Raw genomic sequence first — 25,086 nt, 5'->3', positions numbered from 1 at the left:
TAATAAATATTTCATATATTTATAATATATTTTATAATAAATATTTCATATATTTATAATATATTTTATAATATATATTTAATATATTTATAATATATTTTACAGTTGTTTATTAGAAACGAAACTAAATAAAGATGGAATTTTTGGGGTAAAAAATTGTGGGAATAAAGTGAAGATATGAATACACAGAAAAAAAAATGTTAATAGGCTTTTTCACCGATATGACAAAGCTCAAATGCAGCTTTTTTCTTGAAATACTATAAATTCCTCGCATATGCGATCCCCACGCTACGAATCAAATTTATGTGTGGGTAAAAACACATTTAGGCCTGCTCCATCTTGTTCTCGCATGTGGCTGACACTTGCCTGTGCCGGGAGGGAGGAGTTTCCAGCTGGCTATCGGCAACATCGGCGAGGGCGTGGCTGACCTCCGACGTGCAAACAGTGTCTCGGATCGGAGAATGCAGGGTGAGATCCACTGCTTTCTGTAGTTGCTTGTAGCAGAGGAGGAGAGCGTCCTGGTTACGAGTCAAAAACGACAGAACAGGTTCAGAATTGATCGGTGATCAATATTACATATTCATGCTAGCTGATATGAACGCTCCAGTACAAAGCGAGTTAGCACGTGAACGTGAGCCTCACCATATCGATGACCAGGAGCTTGGCCAGGAACTTGAGCAGTGATTCGGGCGAGTCCGCCGCGCCGAGCCTCTGGCTAGCGGCGCAAACGCAAGCACACGCATGAGTGGAAGGCAGGAAGTCGGAAAACTTCAATTCTGGGAAGAGATAAATAGAAAACACAACACGTAAATACCAATAATTAATACTATTTATCAAACACTGTACTGTGCAAAAAGTATTTGGCCACAGAACAATACTTTAATGAGGACGTAGTATTACTGCAATATCACTTAGTAGAGTGTAGGCCTCCACCAAGGCTCCTACTATGAAATAGGAAACTGTGAAATGGAGGCTAATTTTCAACAAAATTAAAATTGAAAAATTATCATAATAGTTAGTTTCACATGTAGGTTGAATCGGGGCCCAGCAAGGGTCACATAAGTACTGAAAAATGAAAGAAAGTCTAACTCAGGGGTCTCAAACACGCGGCCCGCGGGCCAAATGTGGCGCGCAGGACACTAGTTTGAGGCCCCCGCCTTGATATGAAAGTTTAATGTTAGTGCGGGTGCGGCACGGTGGTCTAGGGGTTAGCGTGCAGCTAGGAGACCAGGGTTCAATCCCACCCTCGGCCATCTCTGTGTGGAGTTTGCATGTTCTCCCCGTGCATGCGTGGGTTTTCTCCGGGTACTCCGGTTTCCTCCCACATTCCAAAAACATGCTAGGTTAATTAGCGACTCCAAATTGTCCATAGGTATGAATGTGAGTGTGAATGGTTGTTTGACTATATGTGCCCTGTGATTGGCTGGCCACCAGTCCAGGGTGTACCCCGCCTTACGCCCGAAGACAGCTGGGAAAAAACACGATGTTAACACTTGTGTTAAAACACGATGTTAAAAACACTTATGTGACCCAGCAAGGGTCACATAAGTACTGAAAAATGAAAGAAAGTCTAACTCAGGGGTCTCAAACACACGGCCCGCGGGCCAAATGTGGCGCGCAAGACACTAGTTTGAGGCCCCCGCCTTGATATGAACGTTTAATGTTAGTGCGGCCTGCGCAAGTTTGATATGGATGCTGTATGGTATCATGTACCCAGAAAAAATTATTACGTTTGATTCATGTTCATGTTAAAGGTTAAATAACTGTTAATAGTTATCCTCCCTATCCGTGTGGAAGTGGTAAGTTTTTGGCTATTTAAGTTGAAAGGAAATAACTTGAAGGCTACCGTTTAGGTCGCTAGCTCTCTAGTTTGCGAGTTAGCATGTGTCTCAAGACCCTGCAGTTGCGCAATATGTTGTAAATAAAAGGAGTATAAATGTGACTATAGTCGTGTTTTGTCATGTCTACAGGGCTCTAATAATGCTTTGTTCATTTTAATCTGAAAAAAATCATTTGTCTACCCACCAACTATATGTGGTTTCTTAAGTTTTTATTATTATTATTATATTTATTTATTACTGATTGATTGATTTTCTTTATTCTTGATTTGTTTGTTTATTTTTCATCTTATTTTGTGTAGAAAAATAAAAAGTAAGATATTTGAGAACAGTGGAATGTTTTATCAGAGCTTTTCTTGTAGAAAATTGGAACCAAAGCGAAGTTTTTAAAAAAAAATTGTTTTTAATAAATGCGTTTTTTTGTTTTTTTTTGGAAAACCTGATGCGGCCCAGTCTCACCCAGACCTGAGCTCCAATGGCCCCCCAAAAAATTGAGTTTGAGACCCCTGCTGTATGGTATCATGTACCCAGAAAAAAATTATTACATTTGATTAATGTTCATGTTAAAGGTTAAATAACTGTTAATAGTTATCCTCCCTATCCGTGTGGAAGTGGTAAGTTTTTGGCTATTTCAGTTGAAAGGAAATAACTTGAAGGCTACCGTTTAGGTCGCTAGCTCTCTAGTTTGCGAGTTAGCATGTGTCTCAAGACCCTGCAGCTGCGCAATATGTTGTAAATAAAAAGTATAAATGTGACTATAGTCGTATAGTCGACTATAATCCAGTAAGAAGAGGAAGGTGGATAAATGCGACGGATGCTGCCATTGTCGCCACACCCTGACGGACAAAGAAAGCACTTTAAAAGCTGTCGTTTGCTCGGCTATGACAATGTGACATATTATCTTCACGCCTCAGGGAGGAGAAGTGCAGAGACACTCGGTCTGCCATCCAATCCTTCCCCACACACCTTGGTGAATGGGCAAAGGGGTCTGGAGTCTTTTTCGGAACTTTTTTGGGTGCTTTAATGTCCCGATGGGCGTAAAAGCGGCCTGACTGTATCCCAGTGACCTGTCGCCTGGGGCGGCATCACAGAGCTTCGTGAGAAGAGCGGGCTGAATAGGGGGACCGCCGCGCTCATTCACTGCACACAATGCAGAATTGCACTCACTCAGCTCTCTGGCTCCTGAATGCTGACACATCGCAGTCAAACTTATGGCTGCTTTGTGTGCACTGCTGTCCATGGGAAAAGTCCCCCGATTTCAACAATTTTGGAATGACTGCGGGGGAAAAGCAGCAGATTCCTGAACAATACTCCTTTTGGTTAGCAACTAAAATGTACAACTTCATCCATAAGAAAAATGTACGAAGCAATACATCTGTTAATGTCGAATTCCATCCTTCCGTCACTCATCAGATCTTAAGGTACTCCACTTGGGGCAGGATCTCATCCCTGACCCGGAGACTTGGAGGTGCTGATTTTGGTAATGGTAATGGTAATGGAAATGGTAATGGTAATGGTAATGGTAATGGTAATGGAAATGGTAATGGTAATGGTAATGGCAATAGTAATGGCAATGGTTTTATTTCATTTGAACATGCATCAGATTCCAATTGAGTGCATCCCATAATCAGTTCCCAGTTCTACATGTCCAAAAGGAGTAGGAAGAAGCAAAGCTTATTAAATCCTACCCCTCCATCTGGTACTTTTACAATGACTAACTGCTACATTTGTTCACTTCCTGCTTTCCATAATACAGTTTAAGGGTTTTTTTTATTTTTTGTCCTGTACCGAAGTACGAGGTGATATGACCATACAATGACATAATGTGTACTATAGTAACTGTCCATATAGTGATATATATATATATGTATATATATATATATATATGTATATATATATATATATATATATATATATATATATATATATATATATATATATATATATATATATATATATATATATATATATATATATATATATATATATATATATATATATATATATATATATATCCCAACCTGTTTTTCAATGCATTTAATATGTTGTTTGTATATTTCCAAGGTATAACATTTGAGTGCTAAGTTGCTGTGTGATGAATTTAATGTGGTTTGTAAGATATGGTAATGGTAATGGTATTATTTCATTTGAACATGCATCAGATTCCAATTGAATGCATCCCATAATCATTACATTTGTTCACTTCCTGCTTTCCTAATTTTATTTTAATTTTAATTTTAATTTTAATTTTAATTTTAATTTTAATTTTAATTTTAATTTTAATTTTAATTTTAATTTTAATTTTAATTTTAATTTTAATTTTAATTTTAATTTTAACTTCCAGTCCAACATGTTAAAGTTCCGGCTTTTGTCGATGTTAAAATCTCAAACCGTTTATGTCGCCAAAAACATAACTTACACGACATTAAACAATGACACAATGACTTCCTGTTCAGTGCAAAATAAGCATCAAAACTAAAGGATGGATTCTATCACAGCAATTTACAAAATATACAGTAAACCTCGGATATATCGGACTCGGATATATCGGAAATTCGCTCACAACGGACAGATAAAAAAGAAGCGATTTTTCTGTAATGCATTTCCAATAAAAATTCATTGCATATATCGGATTTTTTATAACGGATTTCGCCTATTTCGGACAAAATCTCCAGTCCCGTTCCAATGCATTTCCATGAAATTTCCCTCGCATATATCGGATGGCCGCATCGTGGCGCTCCGATTCGCCGAATCGTGACAGGCCGCTATACGACGTCATTTGCAGCGTTTGCAGCGTTGCCTGCGCGTCCAGGTACATTGGAAACATAGTCAAGGAAGTGCCTTTTTATAACGGATAAAATCCCATTTACGCATATACCGGATATAAATCCCATATATGCGTAAAACGGACATTTTCCGGTATACGCATATAACGGATTTCGCTTATATCGGACAAAACCAGTGGGAACAATTGAATCCGATATATCCGAGGTTTACTTCCTTGTGCATTGCTCTGTATGAACGGCAGCTATTAAGTGCTTTCGCTAGACATGAAAGCTACTCCACCCTTCAGTTATGTAAATATTTGTCTAATAATCATCCTGCCTGGGAAAACAGAAGGCATCCTTGAAGTATGTTTTGTTGAAAGCAAATATTTGGTGATACTGTTCTCACAATTCATATTGTCATTTTGGGATTTTATGTAACTTGGTTATGTAACTCAACTCACCGATGGCTGCCAAGGCCACGTAAGAGTGGACATGTCGGCGCAGGCTGGGAAGGTGCCGGGCTTCAAGAAAGGATAGCGAGTGAAGGATCGGTTCCAGAAAGTCCGAGGGCACGGCGGACGCCAGGGCCCAGCCTAGCTTGGAAACCACAGATGCTTCCCACTGCTGCAAACACACACATGTTTTTACATTTATGGTTATTCATACACACCTGTTGCAGCCTGTTTAACCAAAAGCTGCTATTTAAGAGACATTTTGCAGACTTGAAAAGATAAATGATCAAGTGGACTAGAAAAAAAAAAAAAGCAAAAAAAGCTCCAGAGGAATGTTTGTGCAGCACAAACATGTTTTTCTACTGTTCTGTCCTATTAACCTTAGGACCCCTTGGGGAAACATGGGGAGTGGGGATTTACTGAGTGGATTCATACATAACAATCTCTCACAAAAGTGAGTACACCCTTCACATTTTTTTTACAGTATTAGAGTATTATTGTATATACTTACAATGCACATTGAGTTGGAGCCCACTTTTATTTAAAGGGGGACCGCATTTTTGGGCGAATATTGTCATTCCCAATCATCATTTGACACATAAAGACATATTTTTTCCCTTTTCTGTGCATTATAAAACAGAAAAATTAGTTAAAAACCTACAGTATTTAGACGATGAAACCCTGATCATGCATTGATACGCATACTTATGCTAGTTCTGTCAACAACAACAGCAGCGACAACACTTTTCGCTCTCCTCGGGATGGCTGTGTCTTCCAGCACAAGACGTGTTTATGTTTCACATAAGGATTTATTTATTTAAATTTGTAATTTTTTGTTTTATTCTTATTTTTTTAGAAACGTTTAAGTCATTTTTATATTTACTTATGTTTTTTTATTTTATTTAATATTTTTACACTTTTGTTTCAGACATTTTTTTCCTGAATTTATTTTATTAAAATTTTTACCACTTTTATTTTACTTATTTTTTTTACACTTTTAAGTAATTCTTACATTTATTTATTTATTTAAGTTTGTAATTTTTTGTTTTATTCTTATTTTTTTTAGAAACTTTTAAGTCATTTTTATATTTACTTATACTTATGCTGTTTTTATTTTATTTTATATTTTTACACTTTTGTTTCAGACATGTTTTTCCTGACTTTATTTTATTAAAATTTTTACCACAAAAAAAATGTACCACTTTTATTTCACTTATTTTGTTACACTTTTAAGTAATTCTTACATTTATTTATTTATTTTATTTATTTAAGTTTGTCATTTTTTGTTTTATTCTTTTTTTTTTAGAAACTTTTAAGTCATTTTTATATTTACTTATGCTTTTTTATTTTATTTAATATTTTTACACTTTTGTTTCAGACATTTTTTTCCTGAATTTATTTTATTAAAGTTTTTACCACTTTTATTTTACTTATTTTTTTACACTTTTAAGTAATTCTTACATTTATTTATTTATTTTATTTATTTAAGTTTGTAATTTTTTGTTTTATTCTTTTTTTTTTTTTTAGAAACTTTTAAGTCATTTTTATATTTACTTATGCTTTTTTTATTTAATATTTTTACACTTTTGTTTCAGACATGTTTTTCCTGAATTTATTTTATTAAAATTTTTACCACTTTTATTTTACTTATTTTTTTTACACTTTTAAGTAATTCTTACATTTATTTATTTATTTTATTTATTTAAGTTTGTAATTTTGTTTTATTCTTTTTTTTTTTAGAAACTTTTATTAACATTTTTATATTTACTTATGCTGTTTTTATTTTATTTAATATTTTTACACTTTTGTTTCAGAAATTTGTTCCTGAATTTATTTTATTAAAATTTTTACCACTTTTATTTTACTTATTTTTTTACACTTTTAAGTAATTCTTACATTTATTTATTCACGCATTTATTTATTTCAATGTTACACTTGCACTTTATGTTTATATTTATACTTTACTTATGTAAAGTATAAAGTACTTTATGTTTATGTTTATACATACAGTACATAAGCGTATGCCGAAGATGCATTTTAGATGAATTTATTAAGGCATTTTTGTCAAGGAAATGACGACGAACATAACTACATGCATACAAATGATGTATTAAATCAAATTAAATATAAAAAGTGCATTAAATAAGACAACGAAATAAAATCTTTCACTTATAACTTCGATAAGCATACCGTATAGGAGGAATATGACTAAACTATTGGTTAATTTTACTTCAAAATAAGTTGTACATCATTTGTATATTACATATTTTAATGTCAATGGATCGACCTACTGAGTGGTCACGACCCACAGGTTGAGACCCTGTGGCTGAGAAGACAGGGTGGGCAAACTTTTTGACTCGATATGACAAAATTTACGGGGGGGGGGGGGGGGAAACTATATATTTTACACGTAACAGTCCACCTGGTATTATTGTATCTGTAAAATTGTCATGCAATCTGCTATTATTATTTATTATTTTATATTTATATTTAAATATTTTAAAAATAATAAAATATTATAATAATTAAAATAAAATTAAAATAATAATTATTATATTATTATTATGTAAAATATGCAAATATAACAATATTATTATATATAATTAATATAATAATTAGCATTAATATAATAAATATAATAGACTATATATTTTACACGTAACAGTCCACCTGGTATTATTGTATCTGTAAAATTGTCATGCAATCTGCTATTATTATTTATTATTTTATATTTATATTTAAATATTTTAAAAATAATAAAATATTATAATAATTAAAATAAAATTAAAATAATAATTATTATATTATTATTATGTAAAATATGCAAATATAACAATATTATTATATATAATTAATACAATAATTAGCATTAATATAATAAATATAATAATCATAATAGTTATAATAATAATATAATAATTATTATTTTAATTTTTATTATTTTTTTTATTATTTTATGTATTGTTGGTATATATATATATATATATATATATATATATATATATATATATATATATATATATATATATATATATATATATATATATATATATATATATATATTGTATGGTTGTATGTTGAGTTTAAATTAAATACTTTTGAAAGATTGGGCGGGCCGTATTCAAACACTTGGCAGGGCGGATGTGGCCCCCGGGCCGTAGTTTGCCCACCCCTGGTCTAAATGCTACCTTTGGCACATTGGGGTCATTAAAGTTGCATTTTATAGGAGTTCACATTGGGTGAGTGTGAAAATAACGCAGCCATTGGTCATTTCATTAGGCACACCTAACGACTCTAGAAAGCCCAAAACCGGAGCCTTTGCGGGGGTAATGACGCATACATTTACCAGGATATCTGCCACCGAAATGGAGTCATCAGCGTACACGCAGAGCTTCCAGGGCATGAGGGGAACAGTCTCTCTCATCTTGGAGGCCAGCAGCATGGTGACCGCGGCCACAAGCTGCAGGTCACACGTCTCCACGGCATGGATGCGCAGGTAAGAGTCCAGGTAGTGGACCGCTAGCGGGAACACCTCCTCTTCACATTTCTGCTCCTCGCACACCTAAAACAGCACCTTGATTTGAAGTGGATTTTCAGTTTTAAACAAACCGCGTTCGAATACCTGTAGCATCCATGCTATTAGTGTCCTCCTTATGCGGTGGTAGATGCCTGCCTGCTGGATGCTAGTCAAAATGGAGGACCCACGGTTCTCCTCCAAGGCTCTCAAGTTCTGGATAACGCGTGGGTCGCTTACGAGAACTGGGTCGATACCCGCCCTCGGATACACGTCGTGTAGCGACATATTTTGGAGAAACTAAAGCAAAAAAAAAAATAAAAACAATCCACCGAAAATCAGACCTAGTTGCTAGGTCAATGTGCTAACTGAGCGTCAGTTAGCTAGCTTAGCTGCTAGCATACATTCGACATATCTTTCGATGTTAGCTCTATTTAAGTGAGCAACAATTAAAAAAATAAATCACTTCCAACGTGTGTGTAATATCTAAATAATACAAAAACAGGTATATTCATGAAAGTATTCGGCTTTGGATAAACTCACCCGGCTAACAAGTGCGGAGCGTGTCGTCAGCAGTTCATTAGCTTAAACATGCTAATGTGGCTAATGAGTATAATAAGTTTAGTGCGCGAAATGAAGCAAATTGGAAGCTACCGTGAATAACAGTTAAAATACGGAAAATGGAACCACTATATAAAATGGCTATTTTGAGCCTGAAATGACAATTAATATGTTAGGAGCCATTTTGTACAGATGAATGATCCAGAACATACACAGTGTTAGCTTTAGCTTTAAAAATACACAGTAGTATAATTAGTCATCCTCATATCCGGTTATTAAGTATTCTGTTTTTAATTCAGATTCTTGCATAAACATGTATTCATAATCAAATACACACATACAAGTCAGTCCAAAACTACAATTATGGTGATTTTAAGCGTTAACATGTCCCCCATGTTAAAGAATTCTCAGTCCATATCAAGAGTAACAGGAAGCCCGATTTCAACATCCCGCGACTCGGAGTTCTGCAGTTCTCTGCGGATCTCCGCCGAGACCTGAGGATGCGTTTGTATCTTGAGCAGCTCCAGCAGAGCCTCCTTCTGTTCCAAGGCCAGGTCGGCCTTGTAGCGCTGTGCCAGCGCGAGCAGGCTCTGATGCCAGAGCACAGGAAGCTCGCGCTTTTCGCTGCGGAAGGACAGGAAGTGAGCCACCAGGGCATCGAGGACACGGAAAGGCAGGGCGTATTTCTTGTCGAGCAACAGACGCAGGAAAATGCTGTTGGCGCCGTTGTAGTCCATCTCTGCCAACTTGAGCATCGTGGCGCTGAAAGGAAGAGGCGATAAAAATGTTACGCAACCTTCCACCGCAACGCCGACCTCGCCCGTTTGCTTTTGTAACGTAGCATGTGGGTTCCCAACCGCTGCACCGCATCCTGGAAAATGGTCATACATTTGATTATATGTAAATATATATATATGCATTTTGGCAATAATGTACTGTAATCAGGACCGCCAAGGTTACATTTTTTCAAATCAAATCAACTTTATTTGTATAGCACTTTTCCTGCAAAGACATGCAACACAAAGTGCTTTACAGAATTAAAAACAATTACCACAATTAAAAGGAAAAACAAATACTAACAAGCCCCTCCCTCCCATCCTCCATACTGGACACACACACAATCACAGGATGGCCCAGTGTCTTGACAGACAGCCAATGGGATATTTTAACTCATTTTGGGGGGGTCTACCGCTTGACTTTTTTTTATTCGATGAACCTAAGGATGTTTAAATAAATTTGAAATGTCTTACTGTGTCCAACCTCAGCAGCAATGGCACGTTGTTAAAAAAAGAGATCATAATAGTGGGAATACCTGACACTAAATCACGTTCAATCCACATTTTCTTCCTTTTAAAGCAGGGGTCTCAAACTCAATTTACCCGGGGGCCACTGGAGCTAGGGTCTGGGTGAGGCTGGGCCGCATCAGGTGAAAAAATATATATATATGTATGTATGTGTGTGTATATATATATATATATATATATATATATTAAAAACAGAAAAAAATAATAAATAAAAAACCGTCTTCAATGCTTCTGCTTTACCCTCCACTTTTTCAATGCTTTTGGTTCTCTGATAAAACATTAAATTATTATAAATTATGATAAATTATTTATTATTAAATAATTAAATAAATGGTTAATTTTTATTTTTCGACACAAAATAAGATGGAAAAATAAATAAGCAAATCAAAAAACTAATGAAACTAATTAACAAATGAATTTTTCTTTATTATTAAATAAACATTCAATGTTTATTTTTCGACATAAAATAAGATGGAAAAATGAATAAGCAAATCAAAAAAATGAAACTAACAAATTAATTTGTATTTATTATTAAATTATTAAATAAACGTTTAATGTTAATTTTTATTTTTTGACACAAAATAAGATGGAAATATAAATAAGCAAATCAAAAAACAAATTAAACAAATTAATTTTTCTTTATTATTAAATTATTAAATAAACGTCTAATGTTAATTTTTATTTTTTGACACAAAATAAGATGGAAAAATAAATAAGCAAATCAAAAAACAAATGAAACAAATTAATTTTTCTTTATTATTAAATAATTAAATAAACGTTTAATGTTAATTTTTTATTTTTCGACACAAAATAAGATGGAAAAATAAATAAGCAAATCAAAAAACAAATGAAACAAATTAACAAATAAATTTTTCTTTATTATTAAATTATTAAATAAACGTTCAATGTTAAATTTTATTTTTCGACACAGAATAAGATGGAAAAATAAATAAGCAAATCAAAAACAAATGAAATGAATTAATTTTTCTGTATTATTAAATTATTAAATAAACGTTCATGTTAATTTTTATTTTTCGACACAAAAGATGGAAAAATAAATAAGGAAATCAAAAAACAAATACAACAAATTAACAAATATTTTTTTCTTTATTATTAAATTATTAAATAAACGTTCAATGTTAATTTTTATTTTTCGAAACGAAATAAGATGGAAAAATAAATAAGCAAATCAAAAAAGAAATGAAACAAATTAACAAATTAATTTTTCTTTATTATTAAATAAACGTCTAATGTTAATTTTTATTTTTCGACACAAAATAAGATGGAAAAATAAATAAGCAAATCAAAAAACAAATGAAACAAATTAATTTTTATTTATTATTAAATTATTAAATAAACGTTTAATGTTAATTTTTATTTTTCAACACAAAATAAGATGGAAAAATAAATAAGCAAATAAAAAAACAAATGAAACAAATTAACAAATAAATTTTTCTTTATTATTAAATTATTAAATAAACGTTCAATGTTAAATTTTATTTTGCGACACAGAATAAGATGGAAAAATAAATAAGCAAATCAAAAACAAATGAAATAAATTAATTTTTCTGTATTATTAAATTAATAAATAAACGTTCACGTTAATTTTTATTTTTCGACACAAAAGATGGAAAAATAAATAAGGAAATCCAAAAACAAATACAACAAATTAACAAATAATTTTTTCTTTATTATTAAATTATTAAATAAACGTTCAATGTTAATTTTTATTTTTCGACACAAAATAAGATGGAAAAATAAATAAGCAAATCAAAAAAGAAATGAAACAAATTAACAAATTAATTTTTCTTTATTATTAAATTATTAAATAAACGTTCAATGTAAATTTTTATTTTTCAACACAAAATAAGATGGAAAAATAAATAACCAAATCAAAAAACAAATGAAACAAATTAATTTTTCTTTATTAAATTATTAAATAAACATTTAATGTTAATTTTTTATTTTTCGACACAAAATAGGATGGAAAAATAAATAAGCAAATTAAAAAACAAATGAAACAAATTTATTTTTCTTTATTATTAAATTATTAAATAAACGTTTAATGTTAATTTTTATTTTTCGGCACAAAATAAGATGGAAAAATAAAGAAGCAAATCAAAAAACAAATTAAACTTAAACGGGGGCCTCAAACTAGCGTCCCGCGGGCCAAATGCCGTGAGTTTGAGACCCCTGTTTTAAAGGCTGTGCTCTTAAACTTTTGATGATCTGATGAACAGCGTATTTGACTGTGGGAGGAAAAAGTGGGTGGTAGCCGCTCGCTACAGGGTGCATGTTGCAGTTCCACAGAAACTGACCAGCATGTGGAGAAGGTGTGTGTGTGGGTGTGTGTGTGTGTGTGTGTGTGTGTGTGTGTCTCAGGAGAGAGACTCATTACCTGGAGTGGAGCACAGGGATGGAACACTTTGTGAGGATGCTTCCGATGATGATGGCCTCTCTGAGGGTGCATGTCCCTGATTCACACAGCGGTATCAGTATACCTGTGGAACGGAGGTGGGGGGGAAAATAAAAATAAATAAGCAAATCAAAAAATAAATGGAACAAATTAACAAATAAATTTTTCTTTATTATTAAATAAACGTTCAATGTTAATTTTTATTTTTCGACACAAAATAAGATGGAAAAATAAATAAGGAAATCAAAAAAAACAAATTAAACAAATTAACAAATTAATTTTTGTACGTAAAAAACACACAAAATAGAAAAATAAATAAGCAAATCAAAAAATAAATGGAACAAATTAACAAATAAATTTTTCTTTATTATTAAATAAACGTTCAATGTTAATTTTTATTTTTCGACACAAAATAAGATGGAAAAATAAATAAGGAAATCGAAAAAAAACAAATTAAACAAATTAACAAATTAATTTTTGTACATAAAAAAACACACAAAATAGAAAAATAAATAAGCAAATCAAAAAATAAATGGAACAAATTAACAAATAAATTTTTCTTTATTATTAAATAAACGTTCAATGTTAATTTTTATTTTTCGACACAAAATAAGATGGAAAAATAAATAAGGAAATCAAAAAAAACAAATTAAACAAATTAATTTTTGTACATAAAAAACAGCAAGCCACAGCCACAGCAAGAGGAAGTCACCACACCACTCTCAATGGCGGTAAATATGGCTGCAATCTCCGACACCGACTTCCTGGTGGACCCCGCCATTATTGTCCCGGTAAATGTATACTTTTCTCCCTGTATACTTCCTCTTGCTGTGGCCGTTTGCAGGCATACCTAGTCGATTTTCGCACTCACATGTCGATCAACCAATAGGCGAACAGTTCAACCCAAGACACACTTAGGACCGCCCCCTCATTTGAATAGTTTTTCCTTCTGCATTTCAAGCTGACATTGTCTGCAGCATGAAATAAATACATATGAGAGCAGAGTGCTTTTATTTATTTATTGATATGGAATTCTATTTATAGATTTATTTTTGTATTTATTTCTACATTTATTTTTGTATTTATTTTTTATTTTTGAATCTTGTTTTTTTATTTTTGTATTTATTTTTGCTTTTATTTATTTATTTATGTATATATTTTTTATTTTTGTTTTTATTTCCATTTATATTTATTTTTGTGTATTTAATGTTTTGATTTTTTTTTTCATTTGTGTTTTTATTTTCACTTTTATTTATTTATTATTTTGGCAGTTCTGGTCCTCCATACTCATTCAGATCAACTGGTTTTGGCTTGGCTGCTATACAATGTTAATGCGAGCAGCAGTGCCACCTAGTGGATTGGTTGGACAATGGCGTTTCAAAGGGGAAAATCCATTCATTCATTCATTCATTCATTCATTCACCCGACACAACTATGATGATGCTAAATATTGCTGAACTACTAAAAAAAAATAACATAAGCCATAACAAGGCAAAAAAATAAATTTTCTGTTCCGCTTCTATTTTTCCACTTTCCAATTGTGGCTTTCTTCACGGCTTTTTTTTTTAATTATGAATTATTGAATTATAAAGTATGTGTTTTATGTAATTGCACTGTCCCCTACAAATAAACTAATCTAATTTAATTACACATATGGATTGCATTTTAGCATAATTGTGGTTAGCACGCAGACCTCACAGCTAGGAGACCAGGGTTCAATTCCACCCTCGGCCATCTCTGTGTGGAGTTTGCATGTTCTCCCCGTGCATGCGTGGGTTTTCTCCGGGTACTCCGGTTTCCTCCCACATTCCAAAAACATGCTACGTTTTCTTTTTTTTTTTTTTTTTAGTCGGGAATTGATATTTTCCTGAAACTGGGGTTTTGTGTATTTGTGTAATTTATTTTATTTATTGGAAAACACAGTAGAAAACAAATAGAATACGAATAATTATTTACTTCTAAATAATTACTCAGGTTTTTATGAGGATTTGTTTACAATTGCTTATTGTATTATATTAATAGATCATAGATATTTCAAATAAAAAATATATAATCATAAATAATTACTTAATTATACATTACTTGGGCTGCACGGCGGGCGAGTGGTTAGCGCGCAGACCCCACATGCTAGGTCAATTGGCGACTCCAAATTGTCCATCGGTATGAATGTGAGTGTGAATGGTTGTTTGTCTATATGTGCCCTGTGATTGGCTGGCCACCAGTCCAGGGTGTACCCCGCCTCTCGTCCCAAGACAGCTGGGATAGGCTCCAGCACGCCCACGACCCTCGTGAGGATAAGCGGTAGAAAATGAATGAATGTTATGATTCACTCAAACTACAATATATTTGTATTGGCAATTTTTTGATATACAGTAAACCTGGGATATATCGGAAATTCGCTCACAACGGACAGATAAAAAAGAACCGATTTTTCTGTAATGCATTTCCAATAAAAATTCATTGCATATATCGGATTTTTTATAACGGATTTCGCCTATTTCGGACAAAATCTCCAGTCCCGTTCCAATGCATTTCCATGAAATTTCCCTGGCATATATCGGATGGCCGCATCGCCGATTCGCCGAATCGTGGCAGGCCGCTATACGACGTCATTTGCAGCGTTTGCAGCGTTGCCTGCGCGTCCAGGTACATTGGAAACATAGTCAAGGAAGTGCCTTTTTATAACGGATAAAATCCGATTCACGCATAAACCGGATATAAATCCGATATATGCGTAAAACGGACATTTTCCGGTATACGCATATAACGGATTTCGCTTATATCGGACAAAACCAGTGGGAACAATTGAATCTGATATATCCGAGGTTTACTGTAGCTCTCAACAGATTATGCTAGTGCACCTAAAGTGGTGTGTGATACCTTAAGATGTTTAATTTTTGCGAGAAACCATCATCTCCCGTCTCACCTTTAAACCACGCTCCTGGTTTAAACAAGGCCTTCTTCAGAGCGCTGTAGAGGTGGAAGTTGAGCCTCTTGTACTCTGCAATGTCATCCCGAATCCTGGGCAGCAACACCAAGTTGTAAAATCTCTGAGCCATTCGCTCTTTCAGATTGGACGAGAAGATCCTACAAGACAGAAAAATAAGCGTCGTGACATTTGTGCATCTTTAAAAAAAAATAAAAATAAGAAAATTATTTGATAGGAAACAGACCTCGTGGCTTGATACATTGCAGCTGCAGTCCACGTCTCAGGCTCAGTCAAATAAAGGATCTGTTCCCAGTTTGAAAGTGCTGGTATGATTTTGAAAGCCTTTGGCAGCTTCCCGCTTCGATATTTGGACAGGACCTGACGTGAAATTAATAAAACTTCAATTGCAATCAAACTACGAGTCGTCGATGTCCATATTTTCCCGATAATTCACCTTTCTGACACCAGAGTAGACTTCTACAACTCTTGGGTCAAGGTGTTGGATTGGACAACCGGACACTTCCGACATCACCGTCCCGACTTCGGTTTGCTTCTCTGTAATCTTTTCCATAATAATATCCGCTAGGGTTCGTCTGCAAAAAGCAAATATGGATAATATTTACGTTCTTCAAGTTCTTAATAAGATAAAGTCACGGCTGCTCTTGCCTCATCGGGGGATTCTTATTCATGAACATCTCGATGGCTTTCTCATCGTCGGGGTCGACCACGACTTCAGTGTCGACCATGTCTCCATCACCAGCAGATCCCAGTGCCGGCCATTCTTCATCCGAATCTGCATCTGCATCCTGGGACGTGGAACCTAAAGAAAAAACAATCACTCACGTATTGACAGTCAAATATAGCAGAGTTGTACGGATTTTCATTGATTAAATCACATCTTTGTGTGAATCGCCATTTTGTTGGATTGGTTCCAGCTCTCCAGGATAAGTGGTATAAAGAAAATTAATGAGTAATGCATTAGAAAAATTAATTAAAGTACAATAAATACCGTAATGGAAGTACTTAGTTGTTGATTAGTCCGTTATTTTAAATCTTATGCCATCAAATGTACGAACTGACTAGTGTATATTAAACAGCGGCCATGACAGTGCAAATTATTATTATTATTAACAATGTAGTGTCCCAGTCGAGTCTTACCGAGAACTGTAACGGGTGCTTTTTTCTTCTCTGGTGCGAGGCTATATTCATTCTGAAGTTCCTCCTGTTGAATTCTGGCTTGTTGCAAGATCTTCCGCGACAAGCGTTCGTCCACGTAGGTGTCTTCGGTTTCGATCCGATCGTCCCTGCTCTTCACTCGGTCTTTAGCTCGGATAGTGTCCGCCTGTAGGATCTGGTCAACTAGCGTGTCCGTCTCCCCTCTCTTTTCGACTCCGCGTTTGTTTTTTTTCACTTTCGGCATTGTTGTTTATTTAGTGCGTGACAAATAAACTTTATATTCCAGTGGAGATAAAAGTTTAGATTGTCTAAACACTGTAAACAGACATTAGCTTAACACGTGCGACTTTCTTGCATCGAGGAAGTGACGTTACGTTGCGTCACATCCTGTCATTTTACGTCGCATAAAATGTGCATATATAGCCATGTAATAATTTTATATTCTTAATTTTGTGATTTGTTGCTATTTTTATTAATATGTTTATGGTTTATTCTGGTGGTTTATTCTGACCAATTTTTTTTTTACTGGAAAACAACATTTCACCGCAGAAGAAGAACGTCACCCGGAAGTGAACCTACTACAAAAAGATGGACTGGGGGAAAATATCAATAATGGGGGTCACTTGGTGAGTTTATAGCTTATATTGTGCTATTTTTATTATTATGCTTATGGTTTATTCTGGTGGTTTATTCTGACCAACTTTTTTTTTTACTGAAAAAAAAAAACATTTCCCCGCAGAAGAAGAACGTCACCCGGAAGTGAACCTACTACAAAAAGAGGGACTGGAGGAAAAATATCAATAATGGGGGTCACTTGGTGAGTTTATAGCTTATATTGTGCTATTTTTATTAATATGCTTATGGTTTATTCTGGTCAACTTTTTTTTTACTTGAAAACAACATTTCACCGCCGAAGAACGTCACCCGGAAGTGAACCTACTACAAAAAGAGGGACTGGAGGCAAAAATATCAATAATGGTGGTCACTTGGTGAGTTTATAGCTTATATGGTGCTATTTTTTATTAATATGCCTATGGTTTATTCTGGTGGTTTATTCTGAGCAACTTATTTTTTTTTTACTGGAAAACAACATTTCACCGCAGAAGAAGAACGTCACCCGAAAGTGAATTTACTACAAAATTAGAGGGACTGGAGGCAAAAATATCAATAATGGTGGTCACTTGGTGAGTTTATAGCTTATATGGTGCTATTTTTTATTAATATGCCTATGGTTTATTCTGGTGGTTTATTCTGAGCAACTTATTTTTTTTTACCGAAAAACAACATTTCACCGCAGAAGAAGAACGTCACCCGGAAGTGAACCTTCTACAAAAAGATGGACTGGGGGAAAAAAATATCAATAATGGGGGTCACTTGGTGAGTTTATAGCTTATATGGTGCTGTTTTTATTAATATGCTTATGGTTTATTCTGGTGGTTTATTCTGACCAACTTTTTTTTTTTTTTTTACTGGAAAACAACATTTCACCGCAGAAGAAGAACGTCACCCGGAAGTGAACCTACTACAAAATTAGAGGGACTGGAGGCAAAAATATCAATAATGGTGATCACTTGGTGAGTTTATAGCTTATATTGTGCTGTTTTTATTAATATGCTTATGGTTTATTCTGGTGGTTTATTCTGACCAATTTATTTTTTTTACTGGAAAACAACATTTCACCGCAGAAGAAGAACGTCACCCGGAAGTGAACCTACTACAAAAAGGAGGACTGGGGAAAAATATCAATAATGGGGGTCACTTCCTGAGTTTATAGCTTATATTGTGCTATTTTTATTAATATGCTTATAGTTTATTCTGGTGGTTTATTCTGACCAACTCTTTTTTTTTTTTACTGGAAAACAACATTTCACCGCAGAAGAAGAACGTCACCCGGAAGTGAACTTACTACAAAAAGAGGGACTGGAGGAAAAAATATCAATAATGGAGGTCACTTGGTGAGTTTATAGCTTATATGATGCTATTTTTATTAATATGCTTATGGTTTATTCTGGTGGTTTATTCTGACCAACCTATTTTTTTTACTAAAAAAAAAAACATTTCCCCGCAGAAGAAGAACGTCACCCGGAAGTGAACCTTCTACAAAAAGATGGACTGGGGGAAAAATATCAATAATGGGGGTCACTTGGTGAGTTTATAGCTTATATGGTGCTATTTTTATTAATATGCTTATGGTTTATTCTGGTGGTTTATTCTGACCAATTTATTTTTTACTGGAAAACAACATTTCACCGCAGAAGAAGAACGTCACCCGGAAGTGAACCGACTACAAAAAGAGGGACTGGAGGCAAAAATATCAATAATGGTGGTCACTTGGTGAGTTTATAGCTTATATGGTGCTATTTTTTATTAATATGCCTATGGTTTATTCTGGTGGTTTATTCTGAGCAACTTATTTTTTTTTACCGAAAAACAACATTTCACCGCAGAAGAAGAACGTCACCCGGAAGTGAACCGACTACAAAAAGAGGGACTGGAGGAAAAAATATTAATAATGGGGGTCACTTGGTGAGTTTATAGCTTATATTCTTTAATTTCAATTCAATGTGGTTCGTATTATTTTATCTATGCAACGCACTTTGGCTAATCGCCGAGCATATTATAACTTCGCTTTCACTAACGTTACTCGTTGTGTGTTCAAAATGTCTGTCGGGTGTTTTTCATGTAAACAATGTATTTTGTTGTAACGCAGTGTGTGCCAAGTGCCGGTGGCAGAGGGGAAGAGTATCCAGCAGACTGTGGACACCTTGCACAAGAAACTGGAGCAGTTGGGTGCTGTGAAACAGGGCAGCTTCTGTGTCGACTGTGAGACTTACCATGCAACTGGAAGTGTCAGCGGTAATACTTGACTGATACTCTTATACTGTATCTTCTCAACTGACATGAAAGTGTGATATAATTTAAAGTAGTCGGTGTACAACTTGAATAGAAGTATACATTTACTGTCCACAAAAGTGAGCCAACTGATGGCTATTATTGTCAGAACAGCTGTTAAAGAGGACCTATTATGCTCTTTCCACCTTTCGCACTTATAAATGTTGTTAGAATGTTGTATTCTCGTATTCAACGATTATGCCAAAGTTTCAGGTGCATTTGAAAGTGAGTCCTGAAATAATTTTGTGACGGCTTCCTTATATGGGCGTTCCCTGGTACAAGCTGAATCGGACCAATCACAGAAGAGTGGGCCATGGGTGAAATTGTAAATGAAAACAAATCATTTTGGATATTCAGGAAATTCCAGGTGGGATAGGTGCAGATTCTGGAAGATCTAGAAAGCTTTCTGTGCGGGTTGTTGTGTGTAGCTGCTCTATAGAAGTCCACAACTCAATACAAAGTGCCCAAAATGAGCACAATATGTCCGCTTTAAGAGTGAAAGACAGGAAGTGACAGTGACAATTGCGTTTTAGACAATACATTTCACAAAAAGACAGTTCTAAGTGACAGTATTCTAATTTATTATACAGTATATTATCATAACAGTGGTTTATTTTGTCTTAAAAAAATGTAAACAATGATATTATTTAATGGTAAGTTGTGGGACAATACCCATTTCAAACCCTCCTGTTTCAAACCACATGCGGCCCACTAAGCGTTTGAATCCGGCCCGCCAGTTGCTTTCTAACTTTTAACATACATGCTGGCAACATGACTTGCAAGTTGGATGTCTTATTCAGTCAAAAAATAAATAATAAAAATAATATATTTTTTTAAATGTAAAATTCAAGTTTGTAGTTTGATGTGGTTTGATGTTTAAAGTGTTTGAATCCGGCCCCCCAGTTGCTTTCTAACTTTTAACATACGTACATGCTGGCAACATGACTTGCAAGTCTAAAAAAAAATAACAATAAAAAAAAAAATTAATGTAGAATTCAAGTTTGTAGTTTGATGTGGTTTGATGTTTAAAGTGCTCTGGAAAAATAGGGATATATGGAACATATTTAAAACATATAGCTAATAATCTGACACGTTTACAGATAAAATTATACAAATAAGAAAATAAATAATAAATATATAAAAATATAATATAATTGATATATAATGTCATTAATAATATAATTATAATATATATAATAAATTATATATATATATATAATATGTAGATTAAATATAATATATAATATAATAAATAAAATTAGACAAATAATTCAAGGTGGACTGTTAGAATTATAAGCAAATACAAATATATACAAATATATATATATATATATATATATATATATATATATACATATATACAAATACATAAATTAAATAAATAAATAATAAATATATATAAAATATAATATATTAAATATAATATATACAATAATAAAATTAATATATATAATATAATTAATCATTATAATATATAATAAATAAATAAAATTAGACAAATAATTCAAGGTGGACTGTTAGAATTATAAGCAAATACAAATATATATATATACAAATATACATATATACAAATACATAAATTAAATAAATAAATAATAAATATATATAAAATATAATATATTAAATATAATAATAAAATTAATATATATAATTAATCATAATATATAATAAATAAATAAAATTAGACAAATAATTCAAGGTGGACTGTTAGAATTATAAGCAAATACAAATATATATATATACAAATATACATATATACAAATACATAAATTAAATAAATAAATAATATATATAAAATATAATATATTAAATATAATAATAAAATTAATATATATAATATAATTAATCATTATAATATATAATAAATAAATAAAATTAGACAAATAATTCAAGGTGGACTGTTAGAATTATAAGCAAATACAAATATACAAATACATAAATTAAATAAATAAATAATAAATATATATACAATATAATATATGAAACATAATATATATAATAATAAAATTAATATATATAATTAATCATTATAATATATAATAAATAAATAAAATTAGACAAATAATTCAAGGTGGACTGTTAGAATTATAAGCAAATACAAATATATACAAATATATATATATATATATATATATATATATATATATATATATATATATATATATATATATATATATATACAAATACATAAATTAAATAAATAAATAATAAATATATATACAATATAATATATGAAATATAATATATATAATAATAAAATTAATATATATAATTAATCATTATAATATATAATAAATAAATAAAATTAGACAAATAATTCAAGGTGGACTGTTAGAATTATAAGTGTAAAATCGTGTGTGTTATAAAAAAATATATATTCTGGCCCCCCAGACAGTTTTGTTAACTCAATGCGGCCCACGAGTCCAAAAGTTTGCCCACCCCTGCACTAGATCTTCTCAAGGAACAATACATATAAGCTACTGTAGAGTATACTTTCTATAGTATTGTCATGAAAATGTTTTTGATACTATGTCAAATACATGCACTGAGTCCAGTGTTTATGTTCCATCCAGGTCAGACCTCCAAGCTCCTGTACGTGATGCACAACTCTGAAACGCCACTGAGCTGCCTGGCTCTGTTCGAGAACGGTCCCTGCCTAGTCGCCGACACCAACTTTGATGTCCTCATGGTGAAGCTGAAGAGCCACTTCCAGAATGCAAAGGGCCACAAAGTGGAGTGTCGGGGGTCACGATACCGCTACTGTGACTTCTTGATTAAAGTCGGCACAGTCACCATGAGCTCCAGCGCCAGGGGGATATCAGTCGAGGTATGAATGTACACACAGTAAAGTGTAAACATTCTGACCCACACAGAATTATAAGCAAATACAAATATATACAAATATATATATATATATATATATATATATATATATATATATATATATATATATATATACAAATATACATATATATATATATATATATATATATATATACAAATATACATATATACAAATACATGAATTAAATAAATAAATAATAAATATATATAAAATATAATATATTAAATATAATATATAATAATAAAATTAATATATATAATATAATTAATCATTATAATAAATAAATAAAATTAGACAAATAATTCAAGGTGGACTGTTATAATTATAAGCAAATACAAATATATATATATACAAATATACATATATACAAATACATAAATTAAATAAATAAATAATAAATATATATAAAATATAATATATTAAATATAATAATAAAATTGATATATATAATATAATTAATCATTATAATATATAATAAATAAATAAAATTAGACAAATAATTCAAGGTGGACTGTTAGAATTATAAGCAAATACAAATATATACAAATATATATATATATATATATATATATATATATATATATATATATATATATATATATATATATATATATATATATATATATATACATATATACATATATACAAATACATAAATTAAATAAATAATAAATATATATAAAATATAATATATATAATAATAAAATTAATATATATATAATATAATTAATCATTATAATATATAATAAATAAATAAAATTAGACAAATAATTCAAGGTGGACTGTTAGAATTATAAGCAAATACAAATATATACAAATATATATATATACAAATATACATATATACAAATACATAAATTAAATAAATAAATATATATAAAATATAATATATTAAATATAATATATATAATAATAAAATAAATATATATAATATAATTAATCATTATAATATATAATAAATAAAATTAGACAAATAATTCAAGGTGGACTGTTAGAATTATAAGCAAATACAAATATATATATATATATATACATATATACAAATACATAAATTAAATAAATAAATAATAAATATATATAAAATATAATATATTAAATATAATATATAATAATAAAATTAATATATATAATATAATTAATCATTATAATATATAATAAATAAATAAAATTAGACAAATAATTCAAGGTGGACTGTTAGAATTATAAGCAAATACAAATATATATATATATATACATATATACAAATACATAAATTAAATAAATAAATAATAAATATATATTAAATATAATATATTAAATATAATATATATATAATAATAAAATGAATATATATAATATAATTAATCATTATAATATATAATAAATAAATAAAATTAGACAAATAATTCAAGGTGGACTGTTAGAATTATAAGCAAATACAAATATATACAAATATATATATATATATATACAAATACATAAATTAAATAAATAAATAATAAATATATATAAAATATAATATATTAAATATAATATATATATAATAATAAAATTAATATATATAATATAATTAATCATTATAATATATAATAAATAAATAAAATTAGACAAATAATTCAAGGTAGACTGTTAGAATTATAAGCAAATACAAATATATATATATATATATATACAAATATACAAATACATAAATGAAATAAATAAATAATAAATATATATAAAATGTATAATATTATATATAAAATATAATATGAATGTACACACGGTAAAGTAAAGTAAACATTCTGACCCCCACCTTACTTTTGTTACTTCAGGTGGAGTATTGTCCCTGTGTGGTTCCAGGGGACTGCTGGAAACTTATGAAGGAGTTCATGCAGTCTTTCCTCGGCTCCAGTGTGCCAGAGCTTCCGTCTGTGTTTGCTACTAAGCCCGAAGGCATTTTCGCAGTGTCGGACTGCGTCGACACGATGACTCAGTACCTGGAGTTGTTCAACAAACTCCGTAAACTGCAAATCCAAAGCAGTAATGTGCGCTGAATTGTCGGTACGAATATTTTTTGCTATATTGCTCGTCTTTTTAGTTTCAATCTTGTGGATCGGGAAGAGATGTGGATGTTTTGTCTTGGATTAAAACAAAATCTTTGTATAAGTTGAGCCTTTTAAGGGGGGGGGGGGGGTGAACGGCGTAAAATAAGGAAGTCTAACAAAACCTTCATTTTAAGTACACGCATGCATGATATTGACCTCTTTTGTTGTACTGCAAAAAAAGGTCAGTAAGGATAATTCATAATGCCGCCTACAGAGAACATACTAACTCAGGGGTGGGCAAACTTTTTGACTCGCGGGCCGCATTGATATAACAAAATTTCCGGGGGGGGGGGGCAGACTATATATTTTACACGTAACAGTCCAC

The 25,086-nt window shown here is 31.5% G+C and overlaps 3 protein-coding genes across 12 annotated transcripts in view; 1 reads left to right on the top strand and 2 right to left on the bottom strand.

Moving 5' to 3' along the window:
- Nucleotides 1–108: 108 nt before the first annotated feature.
- ccnd3 (cyclin D3) lies at nt 109–9,364 on the bottom strand. Of its 2 annotated transcripts, none has more exons than XM_058054209.1 (6): nt 9,116–9,364; nt 8,681–8,872; nt 8,405–8,620; nt 5,068–5,230; nt 643–776; nt 109–494 (listed from the first exon to the last, which is right to left on the bottom strand). In XM_058054209.1, the coding sequence occupies exons 2-6, from the start codon at nt 8,858–8,860 to the stop codon at nt 324–326; spliced, it is 864 nt and encodes a 287-aa protein (XP_057910192.1). In that variant the 5' UTR covers nt 8,861–8,872; nt 9,116–9,364; the 3' UTR covers nt 109–323. The 2 variants fall into 2 exon arrangements, with proteins under 2 accessions (XP_057910192.1, XP_057910191.1); XM_058054208.1 differs by having other exon boundaries at nt 109–518; nt 9,116–9,362.
- The window catches only part of med20 (mediator complex subunit 20), an 18,144-nt gene continuing 1,420 nt past the window's right edge, over nt 8,363–25,086 (top strand). The window contains exons 1-14 of one of the 8 annotated variants that reach the window (XM_058054212.1): nt 8,367–8,554; nt 17,508–17,584; nt 17,698–17,775; nt 17,875–17,947; nt 18,062–18,142; nt 18,256–18,335; nt 18,452–18,532; nt 18,644–18,913; nt 19,027–19,104; nt 19,214–19,292; nt 19,406–19,484; nt 19,669–19,814; nt 22,424–22,677; nt 24,489–24,818. In XM_058054212.1, coding sequence (XP_057910195.1) covers nt 19,471–19,484; nt 19,669–19,814; nt 22,424–22,677; nt 24,489–24,710 — 636 coding nt within the window. In that variant the 5' untranslated portion in view covers nt 8,367–8,554; nt 17,508–17,584; nt 17,698–17,775; ... (6 more) ...; nt 19,214–19,292; nt 19,406–19,470 and the 3' untranslated portion in view covers nt 24,711–24,818. Of the gene's footprint in view, nt 8,555–17,507; nt 17,585–17,697; nt 17,776–17,874; nt 17,948–18,061; nt 18,143–18,255; nt 18,336–18,451; nt 18,533–18,643; nt 18,914–19,026; nt 19,105–19,213; nt 19,293–19,405; nt 19,485–19,668; nt 19,815–22,423; nt 22,678–24,488; nt 24,820–25,086 lie in introns of those variants that run through there. The other 7 variants (XM_058054213.1, XM_058054214.1, XM_058054211.1 and 4 more) reach the window with 7 other exon arrangements.
- On the bottom strand, nt 9,403–17,354 carry bysl (bystin-like). 2 transcript variants are annotated; one of them, XM_058054202.1, is made up of 7 exons: nt 16,941–17,354; nt 16,449–16,602; nt 16,237–16,375; nt 16,027–16,160; nt 15,780–15,940; nt 12,836–12,938; nt 9,403–9,895 (listed from the first exon to the last, which is right to left on the bottom strand). In XM_058054202.1, the coding sequence occupies exons 1-7, from the start codon at nt 17,200–17,202 to the stop codon at nt 9,541–9,543; spliced, it is 1,308 nt and encodes a 435-aa protein (XP_057910185.1). In that variant the 5' UTR covers nt 17,203–17,354; the 3' UTR covers nt 9,403–9,540. The 2 variants fall into 2 exon arrangements, with proteins under 2 accessions (XP_057910185.1, XP_057910186.1); XM_058054203.1 differs by lacking the exon at nt 9,403–9,895 and adding an exon at nt 12,572–12,686.

The sequence above is a fragment of the Doryrhamphus excisus genome, chromosome 18 (assembly GCF_030265055.1).
Source record: "Doryrhamphus excisus isolate RoL2022-K1 chromosome 18, RoL_Dexc_1.0, whole genome shotgun sequence".
Taxonomy (NCBI): Eukaryota; Metazoa; Chordata; class Actinopteri; order Syngnathiformes; family Syngnathidae; genus Doryrhamphus; species Doryrhamphus excisus.
The sequence above is the reverse complement of the archived record's forward strand: the minus strand, read 5'-3'. Positions and strand labels throughout refer to the sequence as shown.